Source organism: Ovis canadensis, chromosome 13 (assembly GCF_042477335.2).
Source record: "Ovis canadensis isolate MfBH-ARS-UI-01 breed Bighorn chromosome 13, ARS-UI_OviCan_v2, whole genome shotgun sequence".
NCBI classification, from domain to species: Eukaryota; Metazoa; Chordata; class Mammalia; order Artiodactyla; family Bovidae; genus Ovis; species Ovis canadensis.
In genome coordinates this window covers 94,258,348-94,281,410 of record NC_091257.1, presented here as the reverse complement: position 1 = coordinate 94,281,410, position 23,063 = coordinate 94,258,348, and the positions used below count along the sequence as shown (strand labels likewise).

General features: G+C 56.2%; 1 protein-coding gene and 1 long non-coding RNA gene across 2 annotated transcripts in view; one reads left to right on the top strand and one right to left on the bottom strand.

The window, feature by feature from the left end:
• Positions 1–1,581, bottom strand: part of LOC138417236 (uncharacterized) — a 37,448-nt gene extending 35,867 nt beyond the window's left edge. The window contains exon 1 of the long non-coding RNA XR_011248043.1: positions 953–1,581. This is a non-coding gene — a long non-coding RNA (uncharacterized lncRNA). The remainder of the gene's footprint in view (positions 1–952) is intronic.
• On the top strand, positions 1,402–18,366 carry KCNG1 (potassium voltage-gated channel modifier subfamily G member 1). Its single transcript, XM_069547050.1, has 3 exons — positions 1,402–1,889; positions 13,153–13,952; positions 17,224–18,366. The coding sequence occupies exons 2-3, from the start codon at positions 13,179–13,181 to the stop codon at positions 17,992–17,994; spliced, it is 1,545 nt and encodes a 514-aa protein (XP_069403151.1). The 5' UTR covers positions 1,402–1,889; positions 13,153–13,178; the 3' UTR covers positions 17,995–18,366.
• The last annotated feature ends 4,697 nt before the right edge of the window (positions 18,367–23,063 follow it).

Below are 23,063 nucleotides of genomic sequence, written 5' to 3'. Positions count from 1 at the left end.
CCACATAAAGCTGCTTCTCACAGTGCGTTCTAGGGACCACCGGAGCACTAGAGCCCCCAAAGTCAGGTGGATTTCCTTTCCTACATCCCCCAACCCCCTCTCTGATGTCCCCGCTGTTCCTCAAACACGTCTCCTCACTCCAACTTCAGGGCTGAGGCCTTCACCGTTCCACCTACGGGGAAAGCCCTCTTACCAGATCTTCCGAGGACGGGCTCCTTCTCTTTGTCCAGGCTTGCGTGTCACCTCCCCTGAGGTCGAGCTGAAGCAGTCTCTCCCCTTACTCTGTACCCCCACCAGCCTGCTCTGGCTTCCTCCCTGCCTTTCTCTGAGCCTCCAATCCTGTGCCTCCCTGTGGCCTTCCTAGTCCTGCCTCTCTCCCAGAAGAACATGACTTCTTGGGGGCAATTTCTTGTCTTGGGCACCTCAACAGCATCAGTGAGCAAACGTCTGCCTAATGAGCGACACTCTAACCCTATTCCCAGGCTCCCCTGGACCTCAGCGGTAGAGTCCGCCTGCCAAGGCAGGAGACGCATGTTCCATCCCTGGGTGGGGAAGATCCCCTGGAGAAGGAAATGGCAACCCACTCCAGTACTCTTGCCTGGAGAATCCCATGGACAGAGGAGCTTGGCAGACTTGTCCATGGGGTCGCAAAGAGTCAGACAGACTGAGCGACTCAACAACAACAACAAACCCTATTCCCAGAAAGAGGGGATGCTCCCCACCCTTGAGGAGGAGGAGGCCACAGGCTGTGCCCAGCGCAGGTTCTCACGACCTTGCTTCGTTCTCTGAGGGTGGAAAAGGGCGTAGAGACTAGAAGGAAAAGAGGAAGGGGGCGAGGGGGGCGCTCTTGCCAGGCCGGCGACCCGGGAACGCCGGCTGCGCGGAGGCGCACCCGCTATCTGGCAAACCCTCCAACCCACCCCCCGCCCCCGGGCAAAAGCGCGACTCCTACCCATTCCGAGGCGAGGCGTCGCTCTCAGGCGGCTCGGGACCCCAGGGCCCCGTCCGAGTGCCCCGCGTTGGCCGGGGGTGCGGGCAGCTGGGCCTCGCGGACTCGGGGACCTGGAGGGAAAGGCACCTGGCGTGGCACGTGCCGTCCTAGGAAGTTGACGCCGCCGGCGCCTGCGGTCCCTGCCCCGCGGCGGCACGAGGCGCCCAGGGGCAGCGGCTCACCGGGACCTCCCCGGAAAGACACAAGACCCGGCCCCGCGCGGCGCGCGCCCCGGGGCAGCGGAGCGGGGTCGCTTCAGGGGGCACGTTGGAGCCCCGGGCAGCGCGCGAGGGGTCCGCGACCCGCGGGGCCGGGGAAGCACATGACCCCAGCAGGCCGGCGCGCCGCGGCGCACTTGCAGCCCGAGGGCAGCGGAGCGCGGGGATCCCGAGGGCGGGCGGGCGGGGGCCGCGGGGGAAGGCGGAGAGGGCGGCGGCCGGGCGCTCGGCGCGGGCGGCCCGGGCGGAGGCTCGGAGGAAGCCCGGCGCCGCGCGGTGCACCCGAGAGCGGAGGCCTGGCGCTGGGCCGCCCGGACCCTCCAGGCGGGAGCCGCGTGCCCCCCGCGCTCCCCGCCGCCGCCCGCGCTCCCCGCCCCGCGCCCCGCCCCTCCCTCCGGCCCGCCTCCCGCCCCGCTCCCTCCCTCCCTCGGCGGCGGCCGCGCGGCGCTCCCGGCGCACTCGGAGCCCGGCGGGGACCGGGAGGCACAGGCGGGTGGCCCTCGATCCGGGTGCTGGAGCCGAGCGGGGCCCCGGGGCCGAAGTTGGCCGGCCGCTCCGGGAGGCGGCGCGGGCGGCTCCCAGCCCCTGGTCGCGTCCTCGCCGGGACCCGCCGGCCGCCGGGGGACGCGAGCCGCAGCCCGGCCAACTCCGCGGCGGGGACGCCTTGCCGAGAACTTGAGGTGGGACCCTGGCGCGCTGCAGCCCCGCCGGGCGCCGCCGGGCGGGCGGACTCGGGCCCAGGCGGGGGGAGCCGCACGTAGCTGTGTCCCCTCCGGGGACCCAGAAAGCCGCCGAGGGGAGCGGTCTGGGGCGACAGGGGACCCGGGAGCAGCTGCGCGCGGCGGTCACCGTGCGGGTCCGGCTTCTGCGCTTCCCTGGGGTCCCCCGGCGCGCGAAGTGACAGGGCGGGGGCCGCACCCCAGCAGCGGCCGGGGTTTCTCGCCGTCTCGCAGGAGGATCCGGGGAGGAGGGGGTGTTGGGGAGAGGTTGATGGGGCGGGGGGCGGAGGGGGGGGGTGCGTCCGTCTGTCTCCCGCTCATTCACTCCATCCTTAGGTACAGAGTGGGGCCTCGCGTCAGCGGGCTTTATTGAGTTGTTCATTAGGGCCACGAGCCTTTATTGAGAGCCCACTGTGTGCTAGGCGCTGGGGACTCTTGAGACAACTCTGCCTTGGAGGGGAAGGTGGCCTCCTCACCCTCGGGGGGCGCTCCCTACCCAGAAGGGGCTCAGCCTGGATGGAATCTTCGGGTGAGGAGGGAGAGGAGGGAAGCACCTTCATTCATTCACGGTTGACTGGGAGACGGGTTGAGCGCCTACTATGCGCATCTCACCTTGCCAAATCTCAGCTGTTCATTATTTCACTAACAGTTATTGAGGCGCTGTGCTGGGGAGAGAACTGGGCGGGAGAGGATGGAGCCGGCTTGCAGCTTGGAGAGAACACCCCTCGCCCCCCTGTGTACAAGCAGGTCCCTGGACAGGTTGCAGAAAGGCCTTTCCTTGGTTCATCTACTGCATTCATTCTCAAGGGGAAGGGGGAGGCTGGAATAGGTTGTTGGATAAGAAGAAAAGGCGTTTAGAAAGCTCCTTAGGGGGAGGGTTTTAATGGGGAGGAGGACTGAGAAAAGCCCATCTCACCGAACTGATGAAGGCAGGCTCCCACCGATGGGGTGTACTACGGAAGCTGTCCATTCAGCAGGCGTTTCCTGAAGCACTTGCTGTCCATAAGCACATCCAGGGTGCCAGGCGTCAGAGTCAGCAAGGTGAACGAGGCAGTTGCAGAGACCCCCTTTGCTGACCCCTCAAGATAAACGCAGGGGAGGTGAGAGAAGGGAGCCGGAACCAGTCTGATTCATCACGTGTGTTAAGGAGGGTGGCTTCTTCTGACTCCATGAATCTGAGCCGAGGTTTATTCACTAGGGTGTGTTTGATACCCACACACGACAGCACAGTCAGAGTCGCTCTGGGGAGCCTCACCCGCTCATGTTTCCAAGGCAGGTTTGGCACTGCTGGTGACCCGGCCCCAGGGCCAGAGCCAGGGCGCGCGCCAGCTTTCTTGTGTGGACTTCTCAGGAGCTGTCAGACCTAAGCTTGACCCTGTGCCCTCCATCCTGGAGCTCTGCAGAGGCACCTGCCAAGTAGGGAGGGAGGGAAGGCGCATCTGAAAGGCAGGCGGTGAAGGCTCCTGGGGACTGCCTTCATCCGTCATTCCCTAAGAGCCCATTCCAGTGGAAAGATGTCTGTCATGGGACACACTCAAACCCACAGGGGCCGTGAGTGTACAACCTTGATCCCCGTCCCAAGCCTTGAGGACCAGGCGAGGGGAGCCCTGGAGTCTGACTGGGGAAGATCTGGGAGTCAGGCTCCCGTCCCGCCGCCACTTTGAACCCCCTGTACCCCACAGAGCTGGGCCGTGGCCAGAGGTGAGGACGATGCCCCAGGGATTAGAAGGGCCCTGGACACAGGCCTGAGAGACTCCAACCAGGTCTGAGGAGTCAACCCCCGGGGCCCCTCTAAGGCGTCTTGACCCAGCCGTCTTTTCTTCACGTCCCCTTTCCGAATATGTGAGGCAGAGACAGCGTTTCTGGTGGCCAGAGATAGAGGGTCTGGAAATCCACCCTTGGTTGGCCCACTAAACCCAAAGATGGAGCCCCATGGTTGGAAAATAGCGGCTGGAAAAGCCACTCTAAAAGAGAGTTGATACAAAGGCGGAGGCAGGGAAGTCTAGCTGCCAGCACTAGTCCCTCCTGGCCATTTTTGTTCCCTAGCAGAAGTATCTGACTGACAGAGTCCACGCACGGAGTCACGGCGGTCCAGGTAGGAGCCGAACGACGGCCTCACAGGGCACACCACCCCTCCTTCCCCGCCCCGTCCCACTGCAGCTGACCGCAGACACGTGGCCTCAACACTTACTGAGGAACAAGAAGCAAAGGATTGTTTAAGTAGGTGTCCCCCTCCCCGGCTGCTGCCCCAAGGCCCCAACTGCTCCCCAAGCCTGTGCCTCCACTTACCCCTGTGCTCCCAAATCAGAAGCCACAGGGGACAAACAGAAAACGACCCCCTGGCTCCCGCCCCAAAGCCCCTCCTGGTAGAAGGCAAGCGTGGATGTGTTTTTATTTTGCCAGAGGAACATTGTAGGGAGGCTCCAGAGGCTGTCTCTGGCTGGGGGTGGGGGATGGGGGTCTCTGAATGTTCCCTCTTAGGGGGCAGGTGGGGTGGAGGAGAGAGCCCAGCTCCCAGCAAGTATCCCCCACCCCAGTGACTGAGGCCCCCCCTCACTGGAAGCAGGGCTGGGGGCCAGCCCACTTGGACTGTAATAAGCGTGGACAGGAGAGATGGATTTCCCACGCGGGCACAGCATCTCACAGGGATCCGGTGTGCCAGAGGCTGGGCCAGCCTAGCGGCTGGATCCGTTTTGATTAACGGTCTAATTGAGGATTAATGCAGCATGATCCGCCTCTGAGTCAGCCCAGCCAGGAACCTTGACCATGACGGATGAAACTCCCCCTGCAGGGGAAGGACTGCAGGGAGAGGCCGCTGGAGTCCCCTCGAAACCCGCTAGGGGTTAAGGGATGACACGGGTTGGCAAGTGTGGGGAGGAGAGAAAGAAACCAAAGCCCGAGGAGCTCGGGGGAAAACGCTTTTTTGTTTTTTTAAAGAAAGTTGCACTGTGCTTGGTTTGTTTCTTCCCGCCACATGCTACTAACAGTGTAGTGGCTTGAAGCAGCACAAACTTGTTATCTTACAGTTTTGGGGGGATCAAAGGTCCAGATGGACCTCAGTGGGCTGACACCAAGCAGGCAGCAAGGCCGTGTTCCTGCAGGCAGAGTCCCTTCCTTTGCCTTTCCTAGCTTCGGGGTGGGGGGGGGGGGGCTCCCTGCGTCCTTGGCTCCTGGCTTTACGACATTCCAGCCTCAGCGTCTGCCATCGTGTCTCTTTCATCTCTGACTCTGATCCCCTTGAGTGACAGCTGCTCAGCCACACCTGACTCTTTGCGACCCCATGGACTTGCCTCCCTGTGATGAGGACTCTTGTGGTGACACTGGGCCCACCAGTCGATCCAGGGCCATCTCCCCATCTCCAGCTCCTCAGTTTAATCGCAGTAACATCCTCCCTTTCACCACGTAAGGTTACACTCCCAGGTTCCATCCAGGGCTTGGGATGTGGACCTCTTCGGGAGGCCACCCTTCTGCTGACCGCAGGCCTGTGCCTCGTCAGTTTCTGTTGACTGACAGGGAAGCAGAGGCCCAGCGGGGTGAGGCACTTGACTTCAGCCAGGTGAGGAGAGCTGGCACTGAGGTCCCGCCCTCTGGAAGGTGATGTTGGCTTCATACTGCTCCCCTGAGGAAAGAAATGCTGGGGGAGGAGCAGGCAGGTGAGGTGCCAGGCATGCTGCCCAGAAGCCGTTCTAGCAAACAGGGGGCCCTTCTAATGCACCAGGCATGGCTCCAAGCACTTAGCAGGCGAGTGTGATGACACCCCAGTTTACAGCTAAGGAGCCAGGCACAGAGAGGTGAAGGTATTTGCAGAAGGCTGCAGAGCTGGTGAACGGTGGGCCAGGCATCGTGGTCCAGAGGCCACACCCTCAGCCCTGCTTGGTACCTGCTACCCCACAGGAGAGTTCTTCTGCCCAGAGACTGAAATAGCAACCCAGAACTCGATGAAACCAGTTTTATTAATTCCTTACTCTGCTCGTGTGCAAATAGCCAGAAGGAACAAGGATGTCTCCCCAGCTATGGGCAATTGCCTGCTTCTCCCCATCCCCAAAGACTTTTCAAAAGCTTGTGCCTAGAAATTATAGGCGAGGTGCTGGACACCCTTCCGCCGCCAGGAACCAGCGATGCAGGGAAACAGAAGAATGCAGAGTCAAAGAGGTTTGCTCAGAGTCCCACAGACCTAGTGGAGCCTGGCTTCATCACTTGCCACCAGAGTCATGAGTTTTCACCTTTCAAAGCCTCAGTTTCCTCATCTGTAAAATGGGCGTGAAACCTCCATTCACCAGCTTGGTGAGGTCAACACGCTTGTCCCTGCTGTATGGGGAAATAGGCCCGGAAGAGGGCCAGTGACTTGGTGGGTACAGATGGCTGAATCAGGCTGAAAGGTTAACAGCAGAAGCAGCAGCAATATCCAGACAAGCCTGACAGAGACCTTCCTCCCACCCTGCTCCCTGCTCCAGAGTCCTACCCCCACCCCCGGGTCCTGCATCCCACCCCCAGTCATACGCTGGCCACAGAGCAGCCTCCAGGTGGGGGTGCTGCCCTTCAGAACTCCTTCTGGCTTCAGTGATCATCTCTCTTTGGAAATGTACACTCAGCCCTCTGTCATAGCTTCTAAACATCATCTTTATCCCAGGAGGAAGAGAGGCTGCCTGGGGAGAATCCGCGGAGCCGTGGGCTCACGAAGGGGCGTTCAATCAAGGCAGCCCTAGAGGAGACAGATTTTCTCATGAACCAGAGGGTCTCCACTTCTCCAGTGAGGCTCCTCTCGTGCGGGACCCCCAGAGGCTTCCAGAACCCCAGGGAGACTGGGAAGTCAGGCAGAGGGCTCCCGGCCGAAGCCCAGAGCACCTGGAAGGCCTGCCGGCTTTCCTGGCGCCTGCCTTTCCTCTCTCAGACATCAGCAGGCTCTCAGGGAGCCTTCAGAAATGCCAGTTCCCGGCCCCCACTTAAGGATTCTGATGACAGGGTCTTGGGGGGAACTTGGGGGTCTGTATCTCAGCTGAGTCCAGAGAGATGCAAAACCCAGTGGCGTGACAGTTTTCGTGCTCTTCTTTTTCTCTAACCTGGATTAAAACCCAGGGCGGTGCTAACCACACTCTTTAATTCATATCGCTCTGCATCACCAGGCTGCCTTAGTCACTGTTCCCTTCATTCCAGTCCCCAAGCTTATCCCCTCCCCCTGCCCTCCCAGGCACCCTCCCTGTGGTTGACAGAGATCCTTGCATGTGCTCGAGTCTGTAAGATATGTAATGTTGTGTGTGCGCTCATTTACATAAACAGCAAAGTGCTATAAACTTCTGTTGTTTCTTTTTTCCACTTGGGACCATGTTTTTAAGATCTAAATGTGTTGCTAAACCTGCATCCAGTCCATTGCTTCCAGTTCCTGGGCACTCCGCAGGCTTTGCCATCTGGGTCCACTTGCTCATCTCCCCCACCACCGGGAGGGACACTGGGAGACCTCCGAGCGCCAGGGATATCTTCTTGTGCCTTGTTCCTTGCTTGCATCTGAGTCCCCAGAAGCGGATCCTGAGTCAAGGATTGGAGTACAAATATATTACAGACAATGTCTGTCATAAGCCCTGTGGATCCAAGTCTGAGGGATATACCCAGGAATGGGATTCCCGGGTCATCAGACGCCAGCATCCTTCATTCCCCTCGGTACCCCTCAGGCTTTCCCAGAGGCCATATGAGTGCATTCCCTCCAGCAATGGGCTCTCGGGTCAGACAACGCTGGGATCCAGTCCTGCCTAATCAGGTCAAGAAAGGAGTCACCCTTGCCTGGAAGAGGGGAGAATAACAGATCCCCCTCCTAGCTAGTAATAATACAGCAGGCCCATTGAGGATCCCCTGCAGGTCAGGCGTTGGCCCCAGCACCTACGTTATCTGTGTCCTCTGCTTTAGTCCTGATCATAACTCCGGGAGGTCAGAGCAACAAATATCCCCATTTTACAGATAAGGAAACTGCATCTCAGAGGCAGGACATGACTTGTTCAAAGTCATAGGAGACCTTGGTCTCCTGACTTCAGAGCTAGCGGGCTCTTCTGCTTCCCCACCTTGAGGTCATCAGCAAATCGCCCCCCTACCCCCACCCCCAAGCTGGAGTCTAACCAGCTTTTTCTCAACACTCGCTGTATTTGTTTCCGGTTGTTGCTGTGACACATCGCCACAAGCTGAGTGGATTAAAACAAAACAGACTTAACTGCCTCACATTCTGGAGAACAGGGGTCTGCAATGGGTGTTGCAGGGCTAAAATAAAGGCATGGAAAGACTGCGTTCCTTTCTGGAGAGCCCAGAGGAGAGTCTGTTCTTCGTCTGTCTCAGCTTCTAGACGCTGCCCGCTTTCCTTGGCTCGTGGCCCCTTCCATTGTCAAAGCCAGCACTGGCCAGTCCAGTCTTTCTCACAGCGTTTCATCACTCTGATGCACCCTCCTGCCTTTCTCATCCATCTTTTAAGGACTCTGGTGGTTGCATGGGTTCCCCAGACAGTCCAGGAAAATCTTCCCACCTCAGAGGAAGCTGGTTAGCAGCCCCATTTCCATCTGTAACCTTGATTCCTGCTTGCCAGAGAAGCCAGCATAGTCACTGCTTCCAGGAATCAGAAGAAGGATACAGACATCTTTTGGCCAAGGCTGGGTAGGAATGGGGGAGTGTCTACCTGCACCGACACTCAGGGCTGGGGCGGTGTGCAGCTTCAGCAAGGGGGTGGGTGCTGGGCGCTGAGCACAGGGAATACCAGCTCCCTCGGGCTTTGCTATGTCCCTGCTCGCTGGGCCCTCCCATTCCGTCCAGCCCAGCCAGGTCAGAGCTCCCCCTCTGCCTCCCCAATGATCATCAGGTCGGCCTTGGTGCTCTGATACCACCCATCACCCATGTGGGAGGCCCCATCCCTGACCTCTCTGTCTCTGATTGGCCCACAATTTCTCCTTCCATCATCCTGTAGCCGGGAAAGGCTGCCTCTAACTTGGGCCTCCTAGCGCCACCTATCGGTCACCTGGGTGAATGGCACCCCTAGGATCACCCTACATCCTTGCCCTTCGTCACACTCCAGTCCCACAGCGAGTCCCCTCAGCCCTCTCTCTCCAAAGCCCACCCCAGATCCTTCCGATTCTCCAGACCCCTCCACCGGTCCAAACCTCGGTGGTCTCTTTCCAGAGACAGGGGTGGTCTCCCCCGCCCAGCCTGGGACTTCTCCAGAGGATGCCCCACCCACGAAGAACGAACCCCCAGCGCATCTATCGCCTGCTGACCCCCCACACGCTCGTCTTCTCCCACCTCCCCTCGCTCACTCTGCCTGGCCACTTGGCCTTTACTTCCGTGTCTGACCATCCAGTCCCATCCCCAGGTCAGGAGCAAGCTCTTCTAATTCCACCCAAGACACTGCTCCCCAGGCCCTCCCAGGGCTGGCTCTGCCCCAGGGTCCTCTCCCCTGAGAAGCCCTCCTGGGTCCCTCCAGCAAGCATTAACCCCTCACCCCAGTCACTTCCCGTTGGTCACCTAGTTCTGTTTCCATCACAACACTCATTACGGCCTGAAACGATCTGTGTATTCATTTAGAGACTGTGTCCCCCACTAAAGCATCACCTCTGTAAGGACAGCACTGGGTCTGTCGTGTCCTCTGCTGTGCCCCCAGGCCTGGCACAGTCCCACACGTGCTAATGTTGGATGAATGAACGGATGACAGCTCCCTCAGGACTTCTCCTTCTCATTCCCACCATTGGAGCCCCTTTCTCAAACAGCTTCCTCTTCCTAAGTAAACATATAGACCCTAAAGAGGCAAACTCACTAGATCACACCATGCTGTGGAACTCACAGACCTAACACCGAAATTTTAAAAAATCAGCTTTTTCGTGAGGGTTAATACCAGACTGGGTGAAAAGTAGCTTTATATTCCAGAAGCAGGACTTTGGAGCCTGATTGATCTATGAACCTTACCAGAGACTCTAGCAGGCAGAACTGTTACCCACACCCCCATCAGGCTGGACAACACTAAGACCAAAGGCTCAGGGCAAGGGTGCCCCTCCCTTGTTGAGCAAATTCAGCATCTGAGCCTCCCCAGGGTCCTCTGGCCCTCCGTGTACAAGCAGCCTGCACAAAGCAACTTTTTCTCTCCTCTCCATACTTGTCTCTGAGACAGAACAACTTTCCATGCAGGAGGCTGAGGCTTTGACTCACGGCTGATACAGATCACGAGAGAAAAAATGAGGAATTGCTAATTGGGGGAGCTTTCAGCTGGAGGGAAAGCGAGGAGGGTTGAAAGAAAAAATTCTGCAAGAAAAGAGGTGATTACAGACGTGGGGTTTCACAAGCGCTCTCCAGGGTTTGCAGGATGAGAGGAAGGCTCCCATGCCTCCATCACTATTCTTGCCAAACGGAATGTCATTTTCCCTCTTGTCTTTGGTGACAAAGATAAAGCAGCATAGCTGAAAAGCTGTGGCAGTAAAAGCCATCTTCCTCCTCCAAGGGATTCTGGCAGGCTCTGCCTAAGGAGATGAGTTCCAATTTTAGGTGAAGTTAAAAACACTCTTAATGCTTTAAAGTCAGATCATGTTTTTTCAAACACAGGTGTACCGTGGTTTTAAACTTGAGCTGAGAAACGACAGTTTGCCCCAGAGATAAATGCGTGGAGTGATGATCTGCATTTGTGAAAGAATTTCTCTTAGGGAGGTGCCCCTCTCAGATGTGGAAACCTTCGTGGCTCCTGTTAAACACTGCTTCACACCCACGCGGGGCTCTGTGTATATCTGCAACCGCGAGCGTTTCCGCTGAACATGCCCATAGCACGGATGGACACTCAGAAATGGGTCTCCATTTGGAATTGATAGACTTGGCTGGTACCACTTGCATCCGTGGGTGACTGAGCTGGGGTCGGGGGGAGTGATGGTGAATTTTAAAAGCATATTGGAACTTCCCTGGAGATCCAGTGGTCAAGAGTCTGCACTCTTAATGCGGGAAGCCCAGGTTCCATCCCTGGTCTGGGAACGAGACCCCCCCATGCCGCAAATAAGGCCTGGTGCAGTGTGAGTGAAAAGAAAAACTATAACATCCAAGTATTATAGACTCGTACTACACTACTTTTCCCCAGATCAGCTTAATTCTGGAGAGCTCTGTTGCTGTCATCTAGGGGTGCCAAACTCAAGTGCCTACAGTGACCAGGAAGGAAACGTACATAAGGGAAGTAAAGTGGGTGTCAGGAAGACAATAGGGAGGGGTGGGGATGACAGTGGATCATAGCATGCCTGCCCTGCCTTAAGAGGGGCAGACATTTCTCAGCTGGAATTTGAAGTGAAGGTTGCCAGATAATCTGATTTTCCAAAAAAATTAAAAACCCATGAATTTTTAAATGAAATGTCTCCATTTTTCAAAATCTTCTCCAAGCCAGGCAAAATATTTGTAAACCAAATGCAGCCCATGAGCTATGACTGCATAAGCAATCTGATTCTAATGGCACAAACCCTTAGCTTTGAGGACGGGGAAGGAAGAAGTCTGTGTAAGCTGAGATTTTGACCTCAGTTTCCCGGAAGTGCCCTCATCGGGTTGGCCTCACCAACAGGAAATGTACTTATTTGTTGAGCATTTCTTGGAGCATTTATGTTGCTGAATACAGAGGTTCGGAAATGAGTAGAGCATGTTCTTCCCCCAGGGAGCAAGCGTCTACTGAAGGAACCAGGCTTGCACACAGATCATTCTAAAACGGGTGGCAAGTGTGGTGACGATAAATGGGGGGTGGGGGGGATGACACTTGATTTAGCTGAAAGAGCCAAGGAGGGCTTCCTGGAGGAGGGAGCAAGCCTGTCCAATCCAGTCCTGGGTCCTCAAGATGACGTTTGTTGACACATGAGCAAAACGTGTCGCTGTTGCGACAATTGTGCATTTTTCAGACTTTGCCTCTGATTTATGGCAAGTGATACGTTTTCCACACATGGAACGAATGCAGGCGATCCCTTTAATACTTGAAATAGTGTAAACAGTGGGAGTTCCCTGATGGCGTGGTGGTTAGGATTCCACGCTTTCATTGCCGTGGCCCGGGTTCAATCCCTGGTCAGGAAACTGAGATCCCACAAGCCACATGGTGCAGCCAAAAACTAAAATAAAACAGAATAATAAAATAATAAAAAATAACTAGTAGACAGGAAGTATTGAGGACCTACCATGTCCCACATACTGTGTTCAGTGCTCTTGGGTACATAATTCACTGAATCTTCTCAGTAATCCTATAAGGTAGATCGTATAGTGATACCCGTTTTGCAGATGAGGACATTCAACATCAAACTCTACGCTCATAACCACCACAGCAGAGCCCCCCCTCCTTGCACTATGAACATGGGGGGCAGGATAATTCTCTGTTGTGGGGTCTGACCATAGGACTTTTAGCAGCATCCTTGCTCGATGCCAGTAGCATCCCCTAGTCATGACAATCAAAAATGCCTCCAGACATTGCCATCTGTTCCCTGGTGACAAAAATCAGGCCTGGTTGAGAATTGCTGGTCCACACTAAACTACTTTTCCAAGCTAAATAAATATCCCCCAAAGTTGGACAGACTGAAAGCGTTAAGTAAGTAACAGTACCGGTGTAGGCTGTCAGCTCTGTGGGGCTGGGGGCCGCATCTGAGTTTATGCATGGCTGCAAACGCCCAGTGCTTGAAGCTGCTCCTGGCTTACAGGAGCACTCAGTGCATTTTTATGGTGTAAAAGATGCGGGTGTGGAGGAATGGTGAGGTTTAGGAGATGCTGAGCAATAGAGTGGCTCTTCTGACTCTTGAGCATCTTCCCTCAAGCTGCTGTGAGAGAGTGTCTAGACCAGGGGGCTTGAATAACAGACACGGGTTGCTCTCCATCTGGGGGGCTGGGAGTCTGAGATCAGGTCAGGGTCTGAGGAGGGCTGTCTTCCTAACTTGCAGGTTGGCTGCCTTCTCACCAGGCCCTCACTCGGTGGAGAGAAAGGAGACCCTGCTGTCTCTTCCTCTCCTTATCAGGGCACTAATCTCACCCTGGGGCTCCACCCTCCTGACATCATCTAAGCCTGATGACTTCCCAAAGACCTCACCTCTTAACATCATCCACTTGGAGGTTAGGGCTTTCCCCTATGAATCTGGGGGAACACAATGCGGTCCATATCAGAAATTAGCTGCAGGACCCACATTGTCCCCAGAGACTCGGGAGTCACTGAGGCTCTTTCCTCCCTTTCCCCCCACCTCCACCCCCCCCTCCACCCCCCCCCCCACCCTAGGCTGGAGAGGGATATGAAAGCTCAAAATGACCCTCCTACCGGGAGACAATTCTGATTACGACTACAGCGCTCTGAGCTGCACATCGGATGCCTCCTTCCATCCAGCCTTCTTCCCCCAAAGCCAATCACTCAAGGGTGTCTTCTACCGCCGGGCCCAGCGGCTGCGGCCGCAGGACGAGCCCCGCCAGGGCGGCCAGCCTGAGGACCGCAGGCGGCAGATCATCATCAACGTGGGCGGCATCAAGTACTCGCTGCCCTGGACCACGCTGGAGGAGTTCCCCCTGACGCGGCTGGGCCAGCTCAAGGCCTGCACCAACTTCGATGACATCCTCAACGTGTGCGATGACTATGACGTCACCTGCAACGAGTTCTTCTTCGACCGCAACCCCGGCGCCTTCGGCACCATCCTGACCTTCCTGCGGGCGGGCAAGCTGCGGCTGCTGCGGGAGATGTGCGCCCTGTCCTTCCAGGAGGAGCTGCTCTACTGGGGCATCGCCGAGGACCACCTGGACGGCTGCTGCAAGCGCCGCTACCTGCAGAAGATCCAGGAGTTCGCCGAGACGGTGGAGCGGGAGGACGAGGACGACGCGCTGGACAGTGAAGACCTGGACAGCGAGCGCCCGGCGGAGGAAGAGGGCCGCCTGGGCCGCTGCATGCGGCGGCTGCGCGACATGGTGGAAAGGCCGCACTCGGGGCTGCCCGGCAAGGTGTTCGCCTTCCTGTCGGTGCTCTTTGTCACGGTCACAGCTGTCAACCTCTCCATCAGCACCCTGCCCAGCCTGAGGGAGGAGGAGGAGCAGGTAAGGGCCCCGCCCCTGCCCTGGGGGAGGGCGGGGCTGCTGCTGCAGGAACCACTCCCCGCCGGGAAGGGCACGTCCTTCTCTGCCTGCCCTGTCGCCTCCTCCAGGAAGCCTTCCCTGACTGCACTGGCTCAGTAGCATCCCAGTCCATCGCTGTGTTTACGTGCGTTTACAAACGTGTCTCCCTATGTGTCGTCCTCCTCCACATGCAGACTTGAGCTCCACAGACTGTTCAGGTCTGCGCTGTGCCCCCTGCCCAAGGCAAAACTGTCCAGCATGGGAGAGGTGCTCAGCCATTCTGTTGAATGGATGGATGGATGGATGACGCAATGTTTGATGTGCCTGGCCCTGAGCTGAGCACGTGATGTGCACCACCAAAATTTACTTCACCAACTTGCACCCTTTCTCAGCCTTCCCAATTCCCTTCTTACATGAAAAGATCCCAGAAAGCTCTTTGGGGTCCTGGATATGCTGTTCATTGATAGATGTGTGTGCACATCTAAATATTGCTTTCTGTTAAAGAAGGGAGTTTCCATAAGTGTTTACTCCAGGGCATGATGGGGTGCATGCCCAGTTCTCAGGGATACCACTTACTTACCGGCAGTTAATGGGAGCCAGGGGCTGGGCTGCCACTCTGCCTGTATCTTATCTCCCCAGCGAACCTTCCAGCATCCCGGCATGGGAGGTGGTCCCACAACCACTTGACAGCTGAGAACTCTGAGGAAAAGCAGCTTGCCCAGATCTGGGTCTAACTGAGTCTGGAGTCTGGGTTCTTAAACATGGAAGTATGGGTCCCACATGGCAGCCTGGGACCTCATGCAGCCCCTCAGCTTAGCCTCTGTCTGTAAGAGACCCATCTCTGGGACCCTTTCCCCACACGTAGGGGTTCCAGATGCAAGGCTCAAGACAGACTGAAAAGTTCAGACAGGTGCAAATTGTGTAGGCACTGGAGAAATAGGTATGGCAGTATGAACTAAACATAAATATCATGCCAGCCAGCATTTATTGAGCACTGGCTGTGTACCAAGCATGTGCTAAGGGTTTTACGTGAACCCTCTGATTTAACGTTAAAACCACTCACCACGTGAGGGTCTTTCCATACATAAGTATTGTGGGGAAAGTAGCAATAGTGTTACATTTATAGCTCTCAGGGAGTTTCTAACACTTCTTTTTGAATACATTGAATTTTAAAAGCCAGTGTTAAGAAAAGGCTCAATCAGTAAAATGAACACTCAATCAGTAAAGTGAACATTTGAGATGCATGAGGGGTAGTGATGAGCCAGGCAGGGTTAGAGCCGGGTGGCCTGAATTTGAATCCCACCTTGTCCACTCTGGCTGTGCTTCTGGAGACAAGTCACTCAGCCTCTCTGCGCCTCCGTTCCCATGTCGAAGAGGTTGTGAACAGGCCCACCTCATAGCGCTGGGGGTGGTTCAGTGAATGAGAAGCGATGGGAACAGCGCCTGGCATTGCACATTCAGGAATTACTCACTGTGAGGATTATACGCCCCTCCGAAAAAAAGAGCAAGTGCTTGTCACTGGAGACCTGTCTGGAAGCACCTGTGCTTAGTGTTGATTTTTCCCTTGGCCCCAACACATGCAATACTGATTTTATCAGGAAAATACTAATAAAGCCAGTTTTATTCAACTTCTGATACCTGCTTAAAAAAAAAAAAGATACCCAGCCTTTTTCATGACTCAGTAAAAAGGTTGTTCTTCACTTTCATTTGGGGGACTAGTGGGGTTCACTGTCTCACCCAAGCAGGCGTTTAAGCGCTTCCTGTATTCAGGCTTCATGGGGCAGTCAGGGTGACCAGAGCAAGTCTCCAGCTTCAGGGTGCGTCAAGCCTTGGTGAGAGCCCCGTAACCATAAGTATGGGGCACAAGCCAAGAGGGCTCTTATGAGAGGCCCATCAACTCTGCTGGGGATACTTGGAGGGACGCACTCCAGGAAGGCTTCCCAGAGGAGGGGGCTTCCTGTCTCAGAAGTCTGAGACCTCAAAGCCTCACCAAGTATCAGTTCATCTCTCCAGCTTCTCACATATTCCCAGAGAAACAGCTAGTATGGCGAGTCTGACAGAACCCAGCTGTGCCCCAGAACCGACAAGATGCCCCAGGTAGAACCATGTGTGCCTTCCTCTCTGCCAGCCCCTTTGAGGGTGAGGTCTAACCTGGGGACCATCCCCCATACTGCAGATCAGAGCAGCAACCGGAGAGCCTGCATGGCGAAGGCACAGATGTGTCGGAATGAAACGTGGAGTGCTTTCTTTGTATCGAATTGTCACAACATTTAAAACCCAGGAGATTTCATGTAAAACTCCAAATTTCCAGCTTCTCTTAAAAAAAATGGATGAGGCCCCCTCAAGACTGAGTTCGCCTGGGACAGCCCTCAGAGGGTGTCGAGCAGGATGGCCAGGCTCCCCAGGGCCTCCACCCAACCTGGGCCACCTCCCCCGGTTTCGCTTTGCCTGCCTGGCCTTCGCTTGGCACGCTGTCTAAAGACAGGCCAGTGTTCTGCCATGCATCCTGGTAACAGATCATCCTGGTAACTGATCACCTGCCATGTGCCAGGCCTTTCCAGGCACTGGGGCCTGAGAGTGAGCAATACACAAAGCGTCCTGCCCTGTAGGGCTACAGTCTTCCGGGGCAGGGTGGGCAGATGAGCAGGGCTGAGACAGTAAAAACGGTAAATAAGTAACTTACAAAACATATTTTGGAGGCGGTATTTTTTACTCCAGTATCCTTGCCTGGAGAATCCCACAGACAGGGGAGCCTGACTGGCTACAGTCATTAGGGTCACAAAGAGTTGGACACGACTGAAGTGACCGAGCTCGCGTGCACCCTTGGTGGTATTCGTATTGCAATACGTAAATGTGTCAGGTCAGCTTGCCCTGTGCCTTGTGTTTGTTATATGTCAATTACATCTCAATAAAAATAAATTTTAAGAAGAAAGAGGTCAGGAGCTAGTCTGGGGACGTGATGAGTTTGAGACACCTATCAGACCCCCTTAGGAGGCAGCTCCTCTGGAGTCTGGAGTTCAGGGGCGGGGTCTGGGCTGCAGAGAGATTAGGGGTAGTCAGTGTTGAGAAGATGCTTCAAGCTTCAGGCTTGCACGGGATTGCCCAGGGAGTGGGTGTAACCGGAGAGAGGGGACCCAGGGACAGGCATCGAGGCCAGCCCACCTTGGCCCCGGTAGCGCCCTCTGGCCCAGGACGGAGCCCCGCGCTCCTCACGGTGGAGCCGCTGACCTCCCCGCCCTTCTCTCTCTCCCAGGGCCGGTGCTCCCAGATGTGCCGCAACATCTTCATCGTGGAGTCGGTGTGCGTGGGCTGGTTCTCTCTCGAGTTCCTCCTGCGGCTCATCCAGGCGCCCAGCAAGTTCGCCTTCCTGCGGAGCCCGCTGACGCTGATCGACATGGTGGCCATCCTGCCCTACTACGTCACCCTGCTGGTGGATGGCGCCTCCGCGGGCCGCCGCAAGCCCGGCACAGGCAACAGCTACCTGGACAAGGTGGGGCTGGTGCTGCGCGTCCTGCGGGCGCTGCGCATCCTGTACGTCATGCGCCTGGCCCGCCACTCGCTGGGGCTGCAGACGCTGGGGCTCACGGCCCGCCGCTGCACCCGCGAGTTCGGGCTCCTGCTGCTCTTCCTCTGCGTGGCCATCGCGCTCTTCGCCCCGCTCCTCTACGTCATCGAGAACGAGATGGCCGAGAGCCCCGAGTTCACCAGCATCCCTGCCTGCTACTGGTGGGCCGTCATCACCATGACGACCGTGGGCTATGGCGACATGGTACCCAGGAGCACGCCCGGCCAGGTGGTGGCGCTCAGCAGCATCCTCAGCGGCATCCTCCTCATGGCCTTCCCCGTGACCTCCATCTTCCACACCTTCTCCCGCTCCTACCTGGAGCTCAAGCAGGAGCAGGAGAGGGTGATGTTCCGCAGGACCCAGTTTCTCATCAAGACCAAGTCGCAGCTGAGCAGCATGTCCCACGACAGTGACATCTTGTTCGGAAGTGCCTCCTCGGACACCAGAGACAATAACTGAGACCAGAGGACGCACCCCACCACCGCCACCGCCAGGACGCGCCCCCGCCCCCCAACCCTGCCCGCCCTCTGAGGCTTGACGCTACCACCATCGCTGCAGAAGCCTCCAAAGGCACGTGCTGCTTCTGAGCACAGCCCTGGCCTGGGATGGACCGAGCCACGCCCCAGGGAAGATGGCCCCACCCCGGCAGGGGGTCCCTGGTCCCCCACGTCCAGAAGCGAAGCCCAGCACACAGTCCTGACAGTCCCCCACCCCACCCCACAACCCTCCCTAGCGAGGAGATGGCTTGTTCTTTCCACCATGTAATTAACATGCCCAGCAAAGACTCGCTTTGTGGGGCTGCCTAGGGAACAATACAAACAGCAGCTACAAGTCTGTCTTGAGTGTGGATCGCGTGCAATTAAAGAAAACCGGTGAAAAAGAGAAGAAAGCCTTCCCTGGGGCTCTGTTAAGAGAGGAAACGGTACTTTCCAGTAAGCCAGCCAGTGTGGTACCAGAAGTATTGGGTTAGCCTTTTTCCTTGGGTCCTTCATACCCCGGTGAGGCCCCGTGAGGTTGGGGGAGACGGGATAGACACCTTTGGGAAATTGCTGGTAAACACCACAGCCCCTCGCTCTTCTATCTCTTTGATTCTTCCCCTCTCCTAGGCTTTCCTCCCCATCTTTTCCTTCTCTCCCATCTCCTCTTCTCCTCTTTTGCACCTTAATGGCCTGTTTCTCAAACTTTCCCCCTAAGGCACCCCCAACAGCGAAGTGGACACCGAGTCAGCCCTGCTGACTACAAAGGTGGAGTCATTTCATTTTATCTTTAAAAATTAGTGTGGGTTTTTTATTCTATGCCACATTTATCTTAATTTTCAGGGGGTGGGGGGTGGAAATGCTTCAAACCATATACCTAAATCTAAATGTAAAGCTAGATTGCACTGGACTGATGCTTTGGGAGAATGGACCTCAGTTTTCTGGGCCACCCGAGAGCACAGTCTGAAGCCCCCAAGGGTCTCTCTGGGCCCCTCAGAGACCCGCAGAGCACCCACCCGACCGGAACACCTCATGACCTCATGTAGTGTGGAAGATTCAGGGTAGGGCCTGAGCCCAGGCCAGCCCACCAGGTCTGTTCCGCTCTCAGGGTTCAGAGGCCTCTGGTGCCCATCTGGGGAGGGGCTTCCCATCCAGGCGGCGGTCACATGCCAGCCTCCACCCTCAGATGCTGCGGCATGTCGCTGTCTTCTTCACCCCCTCCCCTGGGCCAGCTGCAGAAAGCAGGCTCTAAAATAAACCCAAGACTTCCCTGGAAGTCCAGTGGTTAGGAATCTGCGCTTCCAGCGCAAGGGACACCATGTTCAATCCCTGGTCAAGGAACTAAGATCCCAGGTGCCGCACAACACAGCCAAAAGATAAGAAAGTAAACAAAGCAAATCTGGCCCCATCATTGTCCCACCTAAACCCGCCTAAACCCACAGAGGTGTATCCATCGTGCTGAGAAAGACGCCCAAATGCCTGGCACTGCCGGGGCCCGCCTCGTCTCTCACTCACTCCACTCAGTCACAGCGGCCTCCACGCTGCGGTGTAGAAGCAGCCGGCCCCTGCCCACCGCGGGCCTTCACCATCGCGCCCCTCTGCGGGCAGCAGCCTCCCTGAAGCGCACTGCGGCTGGCCCCTCCCACCGCCGCCTGCCACTCGCTGCACAGGGCCCGCCCCAGCGGCCGTGCCTCCCTCACCCCTGTATCCATCCTCACACCCCTGATGGGCCCTGGAGCGGCTCCTTCACTTCTCTGCTCCTCCCTTCCGGTCTGTCTCAGCCCGGGGAGCCCCGAGCGCAGCCAGCACTCAGCAAACACTCGTGCAGTGAGTGAAAGAGGAAGGGGAAACGGGAAGACCACCCGAAAGCAGAAAGGCGTTTGCTGTTGACGCTGGCGTCTCTCGCGCGCCCCATCCCATGTCTGTCTCTCCCTCTCTCCGTCTCATTCCCCGGTGGGGAGGTTGGACGAGGGCTTCCTCTGCACAGTAGGCAGGCTGTAAGGCAGGCTGGAAATATCACACAAGTCACGAGAGCCTCGTTAAAGTCTCCCCTGACACCTGCTCCCAGTGACTCACGCCTGAAAAGTAAGTTTTCCGACTAATTGGCTCTACCGTCCCCAGCCCGGTGGGTGTCACAGCGATCGGGCACTGCCGTCACAGTAATAATACCTTAGATTTATGGAATGACCTTTCTTCCCACTCCAAAGTGGCTAAGAGGCATGGGAGACAGCTGAAAATGCTAAACAGATGGATATGGGACACAGGAAGAGATTTAAGACAGAGCCTTTACAAACTCCAGGGAGAGGCTGATAAATGGCAGAAACCATCACAATATTACAAAGCAGTTATCCTCCAATTAAAAATAAATGCATTTAAATTTTAAAGAGAGATTCCAGGGAGGGGCAATGCTGGGGTTTGGGGGAGCCTTGAACGGGCCTCACTGCGGGGAGAGCTGTGCCTCCACCACACCAGGGACAGAAGAGGAGCTGGGGTCGCTGAGGGCCCAGGCTTCCGGCATCTTCTTGCCCAGATTCTGGTCTGTGCCCGTGGCCAAGGCGGAGACCCAAACATGGGCACCTCTCAAGGCCTCCCTTGAGGGACAAATACTCGAGATACTGACCTTCACGCCCAGAGTGGGGCTTAAGGATCCTTGGTTCAAATTAAGAATCCCAAGGCCTCAGGTCAGCTAACTAGCCACTTCTAAGACCATCATCAACTTGACCATCGTGGCTTTTCCACTTTTTTTTTTTTTAAGAAATATGAAATCTGATGCAGAAACCCAGCTATAAATCAGATTAAATGAAAGCCATTCTGATTGAAGTAGAGGCCCAGTTCTTCCCCTGGCCCTAATGGGGCCTTCCTTTTGACCCCCATACAGGCAACTAGCTTCACACAGCCAGGGGCAGTGAGTAGAGACTGCTCTGGGGGAAATGGCAAATCAGAACTTTCCCCAATTTGTCTTAGTTTTTTAGGACTCGTGGACATTCCCCCGTCTCCAGCTGAGCCCAGCACTGCCCTAAGGCTCACAGTGGGAGTTGGGGAAGGTTGATTTCACAACACAGATTCTCAGGCCCATGTGTAAGCAGGGCTGGGATCTCTCACCTTGGGCACAGAATTCAGGGGGAGCAAAACAAAGAAAAAAAAACTTGGTCATCAAGATAAATCATATTTTAATGCAGTAATTTTTAAATCAAGATTCAGTTCAGTTCAGTCGCTCAGTTGTGTCTGACTCTGCAACCCCCTCCCTGTCCATCACCAACTCCCGGATTCCACCCAAACCCATGTCCATTGAGTTGGTGATGCCATCCAACCATCTCATTCTCTGTCATCCCCTTCTCCTCCTGCCCTCAATCTTTCCCAGCATCAGAGTCTTTTCAAATGAGTCAGCTCTTCGAATCAGGTGGCCAAAGTATTCAATGTTCTACAAACTCACAAAGATAGGATCTGCCTTTGCACTTGTGTAAGTCAGACCCACATGCCTTGCTTCCTGCCTGGATCCCCAGGATGTCCAGCACAGCTCCGGCCACCCAAGCCCGTCTCCCAAGAAGCGCAGGTGGAAGCCCATAGCCCCTGGCACCGCACTGCTGGGCACGGGCCCCTTCCCCTTGGAGGGGATCAGAATGGCCCCTGACCCCTCTCCCTACCAGAGTGAACCTTCCAGAACCAGGCCCCTGTCCTCATGGGGCCCGCACAGCGATGGGGAGAGGGAGCGAAACAGTGAATGAGAACTGAAAAAAACCACTTGCTGATGGTGAGCACAGCACGACCCGGCAGACAGTGACTGGGGCCAGAGGACAGGCGGAGAGTGGGCCCCGAAGACAGTCAGGGAGGGACTCTCAGAGGAGGTGATCTGCACTGAGGACCTGGAGGAGTGGGCGGGGCAGCCTTCCCAGCAGGCAGGACAGTCAGCGCAAAGCCCGGAGGTGGGAGGCCCCGGGCATGTCACCAGCTGTCGAGGGAGCCTGTGGGCCCGGAAACACGGCCCCCCAGGAGCAGCCTTCCTCTCAGGGAGGAGACTCAGGTCTGCACAGCAGACACTGAACAAACATTTCCAGAGACCTCACTCTGAGCTCGGCCCTCTCAGAGCCGCTGGGGACAAGACGAGCAAGCAAACAGCGGAACTGGCCTCGGCGCCTGCCACAGAGGGGCTGGTAAGTCCATGGGGAAAAAGACACACGAACAATGATCTCTGCACACATGGGATGATCCGGGTGCAGGCGCCCAGGACTGCACAAGCACGGGGAAAGATGATAGCTGGGAATTCCCTGGCATTCCAGTGATTAAGGCTCAGATTTCACTGCTGGGGCCCAGAATCAAGCTCTAGTTGGGGAACTAAGATCACGTAAGCTGCTTGATGTGGCAAAAAAAAAAAAAAGACATCAACTAAAGGAAGCATGGTTTACATTCCGATTTGCATTTGCTAGTAATAAAATGGCCTTACTTATATTTTCTTCCAGGAGAAAAAAAAAAAAAAGGACAGTGTTCCTCCTAAAAACGGCAGTGTTCTCCCGTCTTCCCATCCAGTCCTGTTGACGTGTATGGGGAATTCGGCCACTTAACTGCTCCAGTGGGCCGGCCCCTAGGCCCTCTCACATGGACTTCTGCCTGAGCCTCCTCCTTGGTTTCTCCACTCACCTGCCTCCCCTCCCAACTGGTTTCGGCACAGCAGCAGAAAGGCCCTGTCGGAATGCAAGTCAGATCATACTAACTCACCCTCTGTTCAGAGTGTCCCCCCAACCAGCTGACGGCCCATCCCACTCAGTCAAAGCCGGAGTCTCCCTCAGCCCCATCTCCCTGACCTGGTCTCCTGGTCTCCTTATCTCTCCTTTTATAGCCACCTCTTTCTTCAATGAACAGGCCAAACACGGTCCGACCTCAGGGCCTTTGCACTCGCTGTTTCCTCTGCCTGGACAGCTCTCCCCTAAGGTACATCCACGTGCCCCCTCTCTCCTCATTAGGGTCTCTGCTCAGATGTCACTTAAACAGAGAGGGCTTATCTGACCTCCTGCCAGCAGCCTGCACAAAAGACCACGCTGCCAGCATGCCCCAGGT